The 15,162-nt window shown below is 32.4% G+C and overlaps 1 protein-coding gene and 1 long non-coding RNA gene across 2 annotated transcripts; both read right to left on the bottom strand.

Moving 5' to 3' along the window:
- Window positions 1-148: 148 nt before the first annotated feature.
- Window positions 149-1,222, bottom strand: LOC107900046 (uncharacterized). The gene has a single exon (XM_016825769.2). It carries the CDS (start codon window positions 1,092-1,094, stop codon window positions 345-347), a length of 750 nt encoding a protein of 249 aa, XP_016681258.2. The 5' UTR covers window positions 1,095-1,222; the 3' UTR covers window positions 149-344.
- A 5,998-nt stretch (window positions 1,223-7,220) lies between these two features.
- Window positions 7,221-7,987, bottom strand: LOC121218510 (uncharacterized). The gene is made up of 3 exons (XR_005914797.1): window positions 7,778-7,987; window positions 7,528-7,620; window positions 7,221-7,432 (listed from the first exon to the last, which is right to left on the bottom strand). It is a non-coding gene; the product is annotated as an uncharacterized lncRNA (long non-coding RNA).
- Window positions 7,988-15,162: the final 7,175 nt, after the last annotated feature.

Raw genomic sequence — 15,162 nt, 5'->3', positions numbered from 1 at the left:
TCCAATAAAATCACTCGCATATGAATCTTGAACTTTTGGGTGATAAATAGAAAACAACAAACAGCTTGTTTTCTTGAAGTTAGACAAATAAAAGATTGAAATTGCATCAAATGTCGAGTCTATTTTAATCTAACATGCACCCCTTTTGTTTTAAATTAATCTCATAGGTATACTTGCATTAAATCCAAACATCATCTAATTAACCCCATAGTACAAATTCATGACATCATTAAATAAATTTTATTTATATCCACTACCCTATTATCCATTATCAGTTTCATAATTAAACATAAAGAATTCGTGATTATCAATTTTTTACCCTTCAACTATCGACCTACAACAATTTATCCAGCACATAGGCTACTGCCACCGTCGCCAACGTCGTCACGACCAATATAAGCAGCCAAATTCAAATACTTCTCTTGATCACTACTCCACCTGGCTCGACAAATTACACAATTAGCCGACCTCCTCCCTCGACTCCTCTTCCACCTCATCAAACACTCTTCATGGATTAGGTTCCGACACGTGGAACACGCTGCCACCTTCTCTCCTTTCTCCATTTCCTCCAAGCAAACGGGGCAAACCGTTCCTTCTTCTATCTCCTTAACTCCCCCGGACTCGCCTTGTGTTTTCCTTTGAGAGAAAAGTTGGTGGAACCTCTCGCGTACTCCTGCCCCGGCTAGAGCTTCAGGCAACGTCAGCGTCCCGAGGAGACGGCTGAGCCTACATGGACGGAGAGTTCGCCTCCGGAGACACGCGTCGTCGACCGAGACGCCCAATGCTCGGATTAGAACGAATAAGATGTGCTTGCATGGGGTTGTACGGTCAGGGCAGGTGCATGAAGGGGTGGAAGATAAGGTCACGGTGTAGACATTCCCCGTAGCACCTAACACGAAAAAGTCGGAATCGGATCGATGGAGGAGGAAGAGCGGGTGACGGAGCGCTCGAGCTATCCGTTCAGCAACTGGTTGAGTTGGTTTGAATCGATAATGTAGCCTGGTGTAATGGAGGTGATGATGATGGTTGTTTGGTCGTGGGGTTGATGATGACGATGAGGATGAGGATGATGATGAACTAGAAGAGAGGTCCATGATTGGAGGTATTGAAAAGTGAAGGCAAAATATGTGGTGTTTTAAGGGAAAAGATTATGGTGCTTGTAAAGAGAATTTTGGGGTTAGATTCTTTGGGGGAAATTGAAGGACAAGAGAGGAATAGCGGTATTGTTGGGGAAATACTATGACAATGGCAATAGCCAATATGGGCATATGGTATCTAAGGTTGATTCTGAAGCGAGTTAAAAGGCATGAATGGTTTGAAAAATGGTAGGTTGTGAGTAAGGCAAAGTAATTGCATGGTGTAAGCAAACCACACTTTTTCTCCTTTTTGGGATCAATTATATATTTTTATTTAAATTTCATTAAAAATGAAACTACTAAAAATAGTTTGATAAACAAAATTATTAAGAAACTTTAAAATTCTTGGTCCTATCGTTACAAATTACCTCACAAAATTTTAACTTAAACTGGAATAGTTCTTTTTTTTCATATTACTATTCCAAACATTCCTTTCTCTTGTTTTTGAAGATATGAGCATCTTACATTTTATTAATATTAACAAATTGAAAATAAAATTGCCTTGACAAATTTATTAAACCATATCGGGTAGTTCGGAAACCTACAATCATGCTCAAATTTTATTTAATGGGAAATTGTTGGATTTTATATAATTTATTGTAAAAAAAATTAAATTAACTCATTAGAAGTTATGTGATGGACTTGAAACTATCAAATATGTCTCCAATTTCCATCTGCATAACATTTATTTATAAATGGTAAGGAGTTCAAGAGTTGACCATATAACTTTTAATGTATATTAAGATCATTTGTGCATGAATGCTTTACTCCGAATGGCCATAGATATGATTTAAGTGGAAAATTATTTTCATTTAGGACATAATAATTGCTTTGAATATGATTTAAGTGGAATACCAATGCATGGTGAGATACGACTTTTTAGATGTAGGTTTGAAATTAATACTAAGGACGGATGTGAATTTGTATTTACACCTTAATTAAAATATAAGGATGTGTCGATAGAGTTTTAGTTCGATTGATATCAATATTATTGTTGGTGTAGGAGGATGTGGGTTCGAGTACGTTGAAGCGCATGATCTTCCTATTTAAGAGTTGAGGAGGGATTATGAGTAGTTCTAAACATTGTATCAAAAAAATATACAATACGAACCTATAATGATATTAATGTTCAAATATATATACCCAATGGATATAACGTAAATACAGGATCAATCATTTTATTCTATTGTACTATGAAATTAATAAATAGTCATAAAACATGTGAAATGTAACGGGAATTTATATTTTATTTTACTTTTTAAAAACATGTTTTTTAACTTTACATTTGTGTGAACACAAATATTTCTTAAAAACTTGTAATATAATATATATTAATTTTCACATTCTTGTAATAATTAATTGTATGTATTAATTAAAATATATTAAATTATTTTATAATAAAATTTATTTATATAAATTATACTACAACAAAACAAGTCTACTGCGACACCTTTTTTGACCTAAGACGACACAAAAAAGGTCGGCATAGGTTTCGCGACACTTCTCCCGACAGTTCTAAAAAGGTTGTCTATAGTACAGTTGTCGAACCTTATTGAAGGGTTGGGAAAGACCTAATCAAGGCCAACCTTTGAAAGTGGTTAGGATAGACCAGTCTAAGATAACCTTTTAAAAAAGTTGGGATAAACCTTGTCTAAGGCAACCTTTAAAAAAAATTGGGATAGACCTTATCTAAGGTAACCTTTAAAAAAGATTGAGATTCGTCTAAGGCAACCTTAAAAAGGTTGGGATAAACCTTGTCTAAGGCAACCTTTAAAAAAAGTTGGGAGATGCCAGTCTAAGGCAACCTTTTAAAAAAGTTGGGATAAACCTTGTCTAAGGCAACCTTCAAAAAAGGTTGGGATAGACTTGCCTAAAGCAACCTTAAAAGGGTTAGGATAGACCCTGTCTAAGGCAACTTTTAAAAAGGGTTGGGATTGACCCGTTTAAGACAACCTTAAAAATGTTGGGATAGACCTATTTAAAGCAACCGTAAAAAAGTTGGGATAGACCTTTTCCAAGGCAACTTAAAAAAAGTTGGGATAAACCCGTCTAAGGCAACCTTAAAAAGGTTAGGGTAAACCCGTCTAAGGTAAACTAAAAAAGGTTGGGATAGATTTTGTCTCATGTCCAATGTTTTTTTACGACGTTTTTCCCTTATTTTTAATAGCCTATTTTGGCGAAATATGAGCAAATTTGTATGTATTGGGTTTGGAAAAGTTTGAGACAATATTAATTGAACAGTTAATTAATATAAAATGATCATATAAATATAAAATTACAATTGAATAATGTAGTTCGTAATTTATATACAAAATCCTAATAGAAGTAGTCAACAAGTTGCGAACATGTTGTCAACTTGTTTCACGTGACATGAAAAAATTATACAAAATCCTAATAGAAGCAGTCAACATGTTGCAAACATGTTGTCAACCTATGTCCCATGACATCAAAAAATTATAGGACAACCGCATTCATCAACCACTATAACATATATATAATACATAATATGCAGCAAGCATCATTCTTCATCATCCGAACTAAAGACTTTATCATCAAACCCGCTACTCTGAAATTTAACTGCAAAAATAGCAATGTACATTTTCTATTTATACGAGTTAGATGAGAAACAACATGAACACGTAGAAAGAATATTTTAGTATTAACCAAAGAACCATAAATTGAAACTAAATAAAGAATTTTCATCAGTACATCCACTAATTATTAGTCGAGCAAACAATGAAGACATCAAATAAGAACTTAGCATTCGGTTACAACAATCAATGTCTATTAAACCATTAACAAACTTATTGACAATCTAGTTATAAAATAGTCACCTTACTATGCTTACTATGAAAAGCCTTGTACTTATTTGACATTCCCTTTGCCATACACTCGTTGAAGAGAGCCCTATGCTTCTTCTCACGAGCATCCATCATATCCATGAACTTTGCTTCTCGAATTTCAGTTAATTTCATAAATCTTTCTTCTGCCTCAGCTATCAAACAAGCTTCTCGCTCTGAGACCTCCATACGAAATCGAGATTCTGCTTCCTCGAGTAGAGTCTTCTCTCGAACTATTTATTCGACTTCAATTGTTTGTATTTGCTCGACATGTTTAGCACTCACCTCTTCAATCAATGTACTGATGGCTAATGTAGATTGGCTTCCTCGGGTGACTGAACCATAGCTAAACAACTTGGATTTGGTCATCCCACGTCCATATCCCAACATTTTTCCATCCTTGTCAGGGTCGAACACTTGTGTATACACTTCGTTTTCTAATGCAATATTATCTTGAGGCGCGAAAGAACTCTCAAGTGTTAGCATAAAGTCTTTAACTGTAACACCCCTAACCCGTATCCAACGCCAGAATAAGGTTACGGAGCATTACCGTACAAATAAAACAATAAATCATTCAATTCATACATCAATGCAAACATAATATAATTACATTCAATTACATTCATACAGTCCCTTAATCAAGCCCTCGAGGCCCTAAAAATACTATTGAAACAATTCGAGACTAAATCAGAAACATTTGGAAATTTTAAAAAAAAAGTTAGAAAATTTGGACTGTAGGGGTCATACGGCCATGTGGCCAGGTACTGCTGAGGCACACGTCCGTGTCTCAAGCTATGTAACTTTTGAAATAGGGACACACCGCCTTGTCCCAACCTGTGTCCTCGCCCATGTAACTTTCTGAGTTGGGTCACACGACCAAGCCACACGCCCGTGTGCTAAGCCATGTAACACTCGAATTAGCCTCATACGCCCGTATGTCAGGCCATGTATTAGGCCGTGTAACTCCCTGACTTGTGAGCCTTAAACCTACAAGGGACACGCGGCCGTGTCGCATAGCTGTGTGTCACACACAACTGAGACACACGCCCATGTCTTAGGCTGTGTGGACCTAAAATGAACCTTAAACTATAGGTTTACCCTTTCAAGCTTACTTAGGTCCTAAGTAAACCATTTACCAACCAAAACACCTATTCAAAGTGACATTAATCAAGCCAAAAACATACCAAATCAACCTATTAAGTGCCTAACCAATGTATCCTCATTGGTACCACAAGTATATACAATTTTATATCAAAATAAATCTTCAAACACAACTTATCACTTACTCAAACCTAACATCTAATTCAATATCATCTCAAACATACCATATCTTAGCTATACTATAATCAATTCATCACATGCTAATTTGGTCATTCTAACATACATCACATAGCCACTTTAACACAAATTATTAAGACATCAAAATTACCAAAAAGGGTATCAACCAAAACAACCTATACAACCAAGTTCATACTTAACTATTTGCATATCCAAAACATTAGTATCAATATTCAAACCTATTACATGCCATATAATCTAAAATAAACGTTCCAAAAACTACTGAGTTATGCTAGATAGTGTGACTTAAGTGCCGATCCGATCGTCCAACATTCTGAGTATCTACAAAAATATTAAATAACACAAGTAAGCTCAATGAAGCTTAGTAAGTTCAACATATCAAAACGATAAATCTTACCGGAATAAATACAACAATTCAAATAATATTAGTTCAACCATGAAGGTTCCTTGTCTCCCGTAATCTCAACCGATAAATCACATACATTCAATTTAATATTCAAATGTATAGCAAATCCATCAAATTCATTAAACAAATTACCTTACCAATATTTTCAATTCAAAGAACAAATTGCAAATAGGAGCACATCGTCAGTCCAACCATAACACGCCAAATGCTCATACGAGCCAATCCCTCCAAAAAACATCAAATGCTCACAAGAGCTAGTCCAACCGAAACACGCTAATGCTCATAAGAGCTAGTCCAATCGAAACACGTCAGTGCTTATAAGAGCTAGTCCAATCGAAACACGCCAAATAGAGAGTATAACACAAGAGTTCGCAACAAATGTTGAACCTCGGTTTACTCGAGAAATAAATATATACATCTCTCCAAAGTCATCTTCACACCAATCCCCCACAACACACCATATCACGACTGTACTCTATCCCGCGCTCAATCCAATCCGAATATCAAATTCAATAACAAATGTCAAATAATCATTCATTATCAACAATTGAATATATATATTGTATCATGTTATACTATTCAACAAATCATATAGATGTTAAATTTTAAACTATATGAACTTACTTGGACAAAATTGTAGTAGTTGCAAAAGTTTAGGGACTATTTCGTTATTTTTCTTTTTCCACGAACATCTACGGGATCTTGATCTATAATGTAAAATTTCTCAATTATCAACTAACTTTTCACATTTCAATCCATTTTACAATACCCTTTTATTTTTTGAATTTACACAATTACTCAAACTTTTATAATTTTGCAATTTAGTCCCTTAAATAGAAATTCATCAAATTAACTATTTTTTTTCAAATAAAAATTCTATCCAAACATACTAGGCCGTTAAAAAGTCTCTAATTAACATTAAATTCAAGATTCATCAATGGCAACTTCAAAAAAATTTAACAGGATAAAAAAACAAAGGTACAGACTAGTTAGACCTAGTTGCAACGATCTTAAAAACATAAAAATTACAATAAATGAAATTAAAATGTACTTACATGTAAGATTCCTATGCTAGCCGAATATGAAGCTTCAAAAATGGTGAAATCCTTTTAGGTTTTTCGATTAAACATAAAAAAAATGAGGACAATTTTGGTTTTGTTATATTAAACTTTAATTAATTTACTAAATTACATAATCACCCTTAATTAAAACCTTATAAAACCACAATTTAAAAGCATATTATGGTCCATTAATATCCAAATGGACTAATTATTATTTAAGTCCCTTTTCATTTCATATTTAAGATATCAAATCAATGGAAATTCAAGATTTACTAAAATTTTCACATTTTTCAATTTAGTCTTTTTTTCCTAAATTAACTATCTAAACGTTAAAATTTCTTAACCAAATTTTAATATGACTCTAATGACTCTATAAATATTCTAAAAATAATATTTACGAGTCGATACAATGGAATTTTGTGTCTCGAACCACTGTTCCGCCACCATTGAAAATCGGGTTATTACATTAACCCTCTTGCATGCTTCATCCTATAGTTCTCTTTCATTAGAAAAATCTATTTTGAAAAAAATAAAACTAATGTCAAAATAAATTAAAATAAATAATACCCATTTGTTTCTTACATAAACTTGTTCTACTGTCTCACTGCTCAATTTGTCACTCCTATCTTTCCGAAAATGTTGAAATCTAAATTGCTCCAAACGCAAAGGTTCACGGCATTCCTTATTAGCCTATTATACAACAAAACAATAGTTGTTAAAAATATTCACCAATGAGCGCAGAACTATTAATATAAGTTACATATTGATTAATATGTAATACTTACAAATTGTGCATTGAGGGCCGCATATCCTATGTTACCAGCGGTGTATGCATAGCGCACCTTTTTTCGGGATTCTTTCACCTTTTATGATTGTGCCTATTGTTTAAATTAATGAGAAAAAAATGCAAGTAATAGGAAAGCTAAGTTTATTGTGCCTTATTCAACAAATCACACATATATGCACCCCGTACTTTAATCATACCGTAAGTGGAAACAGAAAAAGTGGAACATTTAGTCTAATAAAAGTGCATACCACAGCTTGTGGTGTTCCCCATCGCTCCACCAGCCACTTCCATTTATTATCATGCACACCAGGAGGATTGTTTTCATATAATTCTTCAACTGGTCGACCTTCTTAGACCATCCCTTTGTAGTATCTAGTCTTCGAAGTCGATTTAAACTCCTTCCGAAGTTTTGCAACATGTGAGAAGATGTCGGAGTCCACCTTACCTTGGAGATCAAACTTTTCCTGCACATATAACAAATTAATGTAACAAGTATTCATTACATACAATTTCAAATAATGCAAAATTATTGCAATACATTAAATTAGAAAATGATTATGTACTACATACATGAACGATTTTCAATATGTTTTCCAACACATATTTGGAAAGATGTTTCCAATGTTTTGTATTCAAAGGACAGATAGAACGAGTCCTTGCAATTGTACCGAGAAATTTAGCCAATTTGGACGTTTCCTTCCCAATAGGTTGGCCATATTGGTTGGCATCTACTACTATACAAGTTCCAAGTTGAAGATTCCATATATCTTTCATGCTTGTAGGCCCTCGCTTTCTCTTAGTACCTTTAGTAGCCTCTGTCAAAAGCAACAATTATAGTTTAGATATGAAAATGGAACAAAAAAAATTATGTATCAATGTGAAAAAATAAATATGATGCAGGAGCAAATTGTGAATATGGTAAAATAAAAAAAACGTACCAATATTAATTATATAAAAGCATAATAAAATATGAATATAGATATTATACCGATTGCCTTGGGTGAATAGTGAGAAGTGAAATCCCATTTTCCAATATAAGATAGGGGATACACAGTATGACTTTGTATCTAGCAAAGCAGTTTATAGATAAAAAAAAGGTTCATGTTGGTGACAAAACAAGATTTTTGTGCATTAAAGTGTTGTTTCCAACATTTTGTATCTCAAGCGTAAACTAGTTTTTTATTCTTTAAATAAACCACACATTCCCACAGTTCATCTCTGTTCTCTTTTTTAGCATATAGTAACAGTTATGGAATCATTAGCAAATTGTAATTGATTAGCTTCATATTTGTTACTATTATTTCTTTGCTTGTAAAAATTTATATACTTAAATGAAATTAATGCCCCACTTTCTTCTTTGGCAAAAAAAAACTTAGTCCCGGTTCAGTATACTTATCTCACATAAATTTTAGAGGTTTGTGATTTTATACTCAATTGTTATCAGTACTTTTTTTTGCAATTATTAAACTCTGTCGTTTTTGTTTCATATTGAATTTACAAAAGTTTATAATTTATAATTTGTATCCAACAACTTTTAATTGTATATCAATCAATGGAGGGTTTGGATGGTTCAAACTATGATTCAGCGGACGATAAATGAAGTATAGGCTAGGGATTATGGCAGAAGTTTGATATAGTGTCCTACTGTGTAATGGTCAAATATCCTAACCAGAATGAGTTCAATATCCTGTAATTAAAAAGACTGATCTCATGGACAAGTGTATATATGGGAAGATTTAATGGATGAATTATAATAAGCCTCCTACATGTTTCATCCTCTGCGCATTTTCCGACCTGCATGGCACTACTCATGTGTTATACTAATGAAAATCAATGCCCATTATTTTGATAAGATTTCCTATGGTATTATGAATAGGATTGCATGAGAAAAATAAACAAATAAGGTCTAAACTTTCTTTTTTGATAATTAGAGGCTTAAATAGCTATGTCTATTAACGTAGAAAATCGACCTCCTAGTAATGAGGAAAACGGTCTTCATATAGTAAACTAATCCTAAGAGGGAAAAAAGGGTGTTAATTATTTAAATGTTGACATATCTTGTGTCAATTTAAACATTAACTTTTTCATCTATTTAGGTATGATTTGACAAAAAAACACAAATTTAATAATTAAAAAAAGATGAAAATTTAAAAGATGACTAAATTGGGAGAAAAAAGGATGTTGATTATTTTGCAAATAATGACATAGATCAATTATAAGCCAAAGAGTAAAAAATTCCCAAGAGTCCTCTATTTAAGAACTGAATATTTGTCTTCTAATTTCTAGGTGAAACTAAAACCTATCATATCACAACAATAAATAAAGACTGCAGATGCCAAAATCTATATACATCAAGAAAAAACTTGAACATATGTTGCATAAAAGTTGAAAACAGTCAAAAAAACTAGTTGAAGACCTAACCTTATAGCATAAACCAAAATCTATCTCCCATTCAAGCAGGAATTGTTATAAACCCTTATATGCTAACAAGAATCTATCAAGAAACTTAATTGGAAAAAGTGAGAAGGGGCATTTGTAGAATGTAATAAATGAGTCTAAAACCAAATAAAGAATAAGTGAGAAGGCAATGGAAGTACCAGACGGGGTTGTGGGTACTTCTTCCACTGTTTGAGTTGGAGTTTCTTCTCTCGTACTTTGACTATCGGTAGCAGCACTTCCTAAGGTGTTCGAACCCGTGGAAGAACCCCTTGAAGAAAATCGTACACCTTTTAATGTTCGCGCTTTGTCGATTATTTTCCTAGAAAAATTGAGCGGTAATAGATGACAGTTAACGATGAAGGACCCTGTAGAGCACCAAAAAGGTCATAGGTTTTGAAGAGGAGGAAAAGAACATGAGATTAGAACCAGAAAAAATATGAATTTTCAACTTCCTTTTATGGTTTGTCGCCGAGAAACTTAAAGCCGATGGTAAATTTGGAGTAAGGTTGGCTTATTTATTTGCTTACCTTTTATTTCGGCTTTTAGGGTTGGGCCGACAAGTTGATAGTCAAAAGAAGAGAGAACGTCCATCCCATTGCAAGGCTGAATTATAGCCAATATTATTCAAAGTGATAAAAAAATTAAAATAGTTTCTGTTAATTCAAAATTTTAAAAATCAATATATATAATGTGACACTATTAATGATTCATTAGATTTTGTTAATCCATTCTATATACACTTTTCGAGGTGAAACTTAAAAGGATTAATGTGAAATTTTATTAATGATTCATTATATTTTAATTCATATTTATTCGTTACTTTTTTTTAAAAAAATTGTATTTTTAAATTAAAAGTAAATTTTCAATTACACTTGAGTTAGTTATGTTATTTTACTATTTAATTGAATTTTGCTATGCAATTTTAATTTAATTTAAATAGTTTAGAACAAGATCTAATATTTTTTTATATTTTATTTTAATAGTTATTAGCAATAATAAGTTAATTGATATAGTATCAAAAATTAATAAAAAAATGTTATTTTATAAAGAGATAAACTTATTTTTTCTTTTAAATATATTTTAACTTTTCAAGTCTTTATTCATTAAATAAAAAATTTAAGTTAATTTATTAAAATAATTTACAACTCTCATGTACAATTCCTGAGATGTGTATATCATTAATGTTGAGTGACAAGTTTATCAAAAATACCAATCAAGTTCAATCATTAATGTTGAGTCACAAGTTTCAATATTAAATTATTAACACAAAAAAACCAAGCATAGTAATTTTCCAAATCTTGTGAATTAGCAGAGGTTTCTAATTTTGAAATCTTTTTGGCAAGTGAGTGGCAATGGTAGACCACCAGAAGAAAAAAAAAGACAAGTAAAAACATAATAGAGATAGTAACATTTACACAAAACCTCAGAATTTTCTCAATTTATCACTCATCTAAAGAAAAAAAAATTATAAAGTATACAAAAAAATGTTAAAAAAAACTGATTTGTTGGTGACCTCCCCATATTGGGTATAGTGGTGTATAGTGAAAAACTGAAGCAGCAAAGGAACAAGGAAGTTGAGTTCACTCTTTATATAACACTTTGAAAATTATAACTTTAGTTAAGTACAATTATAAATAAAGAGATGTTGAAACTAAAATTATTAAGTTACAATATGGTGATCACACAACGAATATTCATCATCTTCTACAGGGGTTTCAACGCCTAGATTGTACAAATCTCTTGGCTTTACTCCGATAACATGGAGCCATCCTTCACTCTTTCCATCCTTGACATAAAATACTTGTTTCACTTAAGACGCCAGTATGTATGGATCGTCCGAATCACGATTCCCTGTATGGATAAGCTCAGAAAATTTCACCATAATAAAACCATTTGCATCATTCTTCATACTCGTAGGAGATGTAATATTCACCCAATCACATCTAAGCATGATAACCCAAAACCTTTCATAATAGTTTAGCTTGATAATTTCAATGCAATTTCCATAATAGTTTCTCCCACAACAAAAACCATCACGCCACTATTTTGAGTCTTACGATGTTGCTCACGTTTTTTAGTATGGACACTAAAGCCATTAATTATAAGCCCATCATATGTGGAAACCACCTTATGCGGTCCTCGAGCAAGAGCAATTACATCAATATCAACTTGTTCAGCTTCCATCTTTGGAATCTGATCATATAGTAGGAAATCAATTAGCTCTTGTTCTATGAACAAATTTCTACAATGTGCCCTCATTATATAAATAATATGATAAATTATTTTAACAGTGACAATTTACCTGGTTCACAAGCCATTTTGGGAACTTTTCAACCAACCATTTGTCCTCTGTGTGTAACACCTCTAACCCGTATCTATCGCCGGAACAAGGTTACGGAGCATTATCAGAGTTTACAGAACAAATAGACAAAAATTTTAAACATTTCACATCATATAATATTCGTATAATAAACTAATCGAAATCAAACATATTGTCCCTTATATGAGCCCTCGAGACCCAAAATACGCATTAGAAACAAGTAGGAACTAAATCGGATGCTCAAATTTTTTTCGAAAAACACTAAAATTTTTCAAGCTACAGGGGTCACACGGCCATATGGTCAAGCCGTGTGGGCATCCAAAATAGGACACACGGCCGTGTCCCAGCCCGTGTTCATACCCGTGTAACTCTCTGACTTGGGCCACATGGTCAAGCCATACGCCTGTGTGCTAGGCCATGTGAGCATATTGACTTGCGCAATTTAAAAGATACAGGGGACACACGGACGTATCACCTGGCCGTGTGTCACACATGGCTGAGACACACACCCATGTCTCTGCCCGTGTGGACGAAAATAGGTCATTTTCCAAGCCACATTTCTCACTCAATTTGATACCAACCTAAACACAACAATTTTCACATCAACAAGTCATAACAAGGCATTCAAACAAGCCAAAATCAAGTCTTTAACATGAAATATCACCACATACAACCAATATGCCCTTAGGCACCTCAATTGACAATTTAAAGACATGTCCACAAGTATCTCATTTTACCTAAAAGACCAAATTCATGTATACATATTCAAACCACATTTTAATTTCTTTCATTCTACCATATCAAACACATAAAAAATATGATAAGGCCACTTATATACACATCAAAATATACCAAACACAAGCCATTCAAATGGCTAGTCTCAACAAAACATTTATATATCAACGTTGGCCAAAATAACCTATACATTCCATTATATCCGAGATTAATTCAATGAAAATACCAAAAGGACTGATGCATAGTGTGAAATAACTTCGACCAGCTTCCAACCCGTACGAGCTTCCGAATTACTATAAAACATGGAAATAACACAAAGTAAGAATTTAAGCTTAGTAAGTTCGTATAACATAGAATTTAGCTTACCATATATCCATAAAATAGGTAAGTAAACATAGCATATATCAACCAATTTGATCAAAAGCCTATACACATTATCACCAACATATTAGCCATGAAAATCACACATAAGATTCAACACACATGGTTGAATTCATCAAATAATCACAATTCATGTTTTTCATATAAATTCCAATAATAGTTCATATCGAACTCATATAATCTCGTAGGAGAACTGTGTCTGTTAAACCATTTAGAATATCGTTGAATACATGGGTAGTACACACGAAGTGTACTTAACTGTAATCCGTCAATTCATATACATGTATGCTCATACGAGCTATAAACAGTAAGCTCTTCCTAGCTGAATAGCAAGAAGCTCATACGAGCTGAATAATGGGAAGCTCATGCAAGCTGAATAATGGGAAGCTCATGCGAGCTGAAATCGGTGACCCTAATGACATGTCATTTGTATCCTACGGATTCTTAAGGTTTAAACGGGGCTCGGTAATTATCGAATATACAACCAGTGTTATTCAAGGTAATTGTACAATTCACAAAATAATAATTCAACTTAACACATATAAATGTACAATTTAATTACATGAACTTACCTCAACGAGTTTAGTAGATACAAAGGTGACTAATCCGATATTTTTCCTTTGTCTCGATCTAACTCCGTACTAGGTCTAACCGAATCTATAAGAATAAATTTAACTCAATTCAATATAATTCACATTCAATTTAGTCCAACACCCTTTTTGAAAAAAATACTATTTTACCCCTATACTTTTAATTCATTGCAATTTAGTCCCTAGGCTCAAAAAATGAAATTCGTACAATTTAATCCTTACTCAAGCCTAGTAAATTTTAATACATATTAATAGCAGCTCACATAATTCATAATTTCACAATTTTTACCATAAATTTATTATCTTTTTCAATTTAATCCCTAATTGATATTTTCATCAAAATTTTCTTTACAAAAGTTGTTTATCTAACAAAAACCATTCATTTTCTATTATTAAACTTAAAAATTCAATCATATTCATCAATGGAAAAACCCTAATACTTTAACAATTTTGAAAATTCATCCTCGAGCTAGCTAGATTAAGCTACTATGATATCGGAAACATAGAAATCATTAAAAACGAGACAAAAATACATACCTAATTGAGCAAAATAAGCTTGCTAATATTTCAAGCTTCCATGGCTAGGTTTTCTCTCTTTTTTTTTGGTGGTAGAAGATATTTTTTTATTTTATTAATTTATTAAAATTTTAATCACAAATTTCCAAAATTAACCTTAATATGTCATGAAATTTCCAATGATGACTATTCATGCTTAACCATTAAGCACTTTAATGACCTATTTACTATATAAGGACCTCAAATTTAAAATCCTATAGCTATTTAATACTTTTAGCCATGAGAACTCAACTTTTGCACTTAATGCAATTTAGTCCTTTTTTATCAAATTAGGCATGTAAATGGTAAAATTTCTTAACGAAATTTTTATACTGTATCTCTATCATACTGTAAATGATATAATAATAATAAATTTTTCTAAATTTTGATTTGTGGTCCCAAAACCACTATTCTGATTTCACTGAAAATAGGCTGTTACATTGTGTGTTTACTAATTTGAATGCCATCATAAGCAGCTCGTTGAAACTTCAAAAATTCCCTATAATATATTCAATATTTTACGAAAAATGTTGTCAAAATGCATACAAATTAAGAAATATTACTTTATTTGTCTATTGGTTAAGAAAAAGAAACGAATGACAAGATTTTCCTC

Source organism: Gossypium hirsutum, chromosome D06, assembly GCF_007990345.1.
Source record: "Gossypium hirsutum isolate 1008001.06 chromosome D06, Gossypium_hirsutum_v2.1, whole genome shotgun sequence".
Taxonomy (NCBI): Eukaryota; Viridiplantae; Streptophyta; class Magnoliopsida; order Malvales; family Malvaceae; genus Gossypium; species Gossypium hirsutum.
This window is presented reverse-complemented; position numbering and strand designations above follow the sequence as displayed.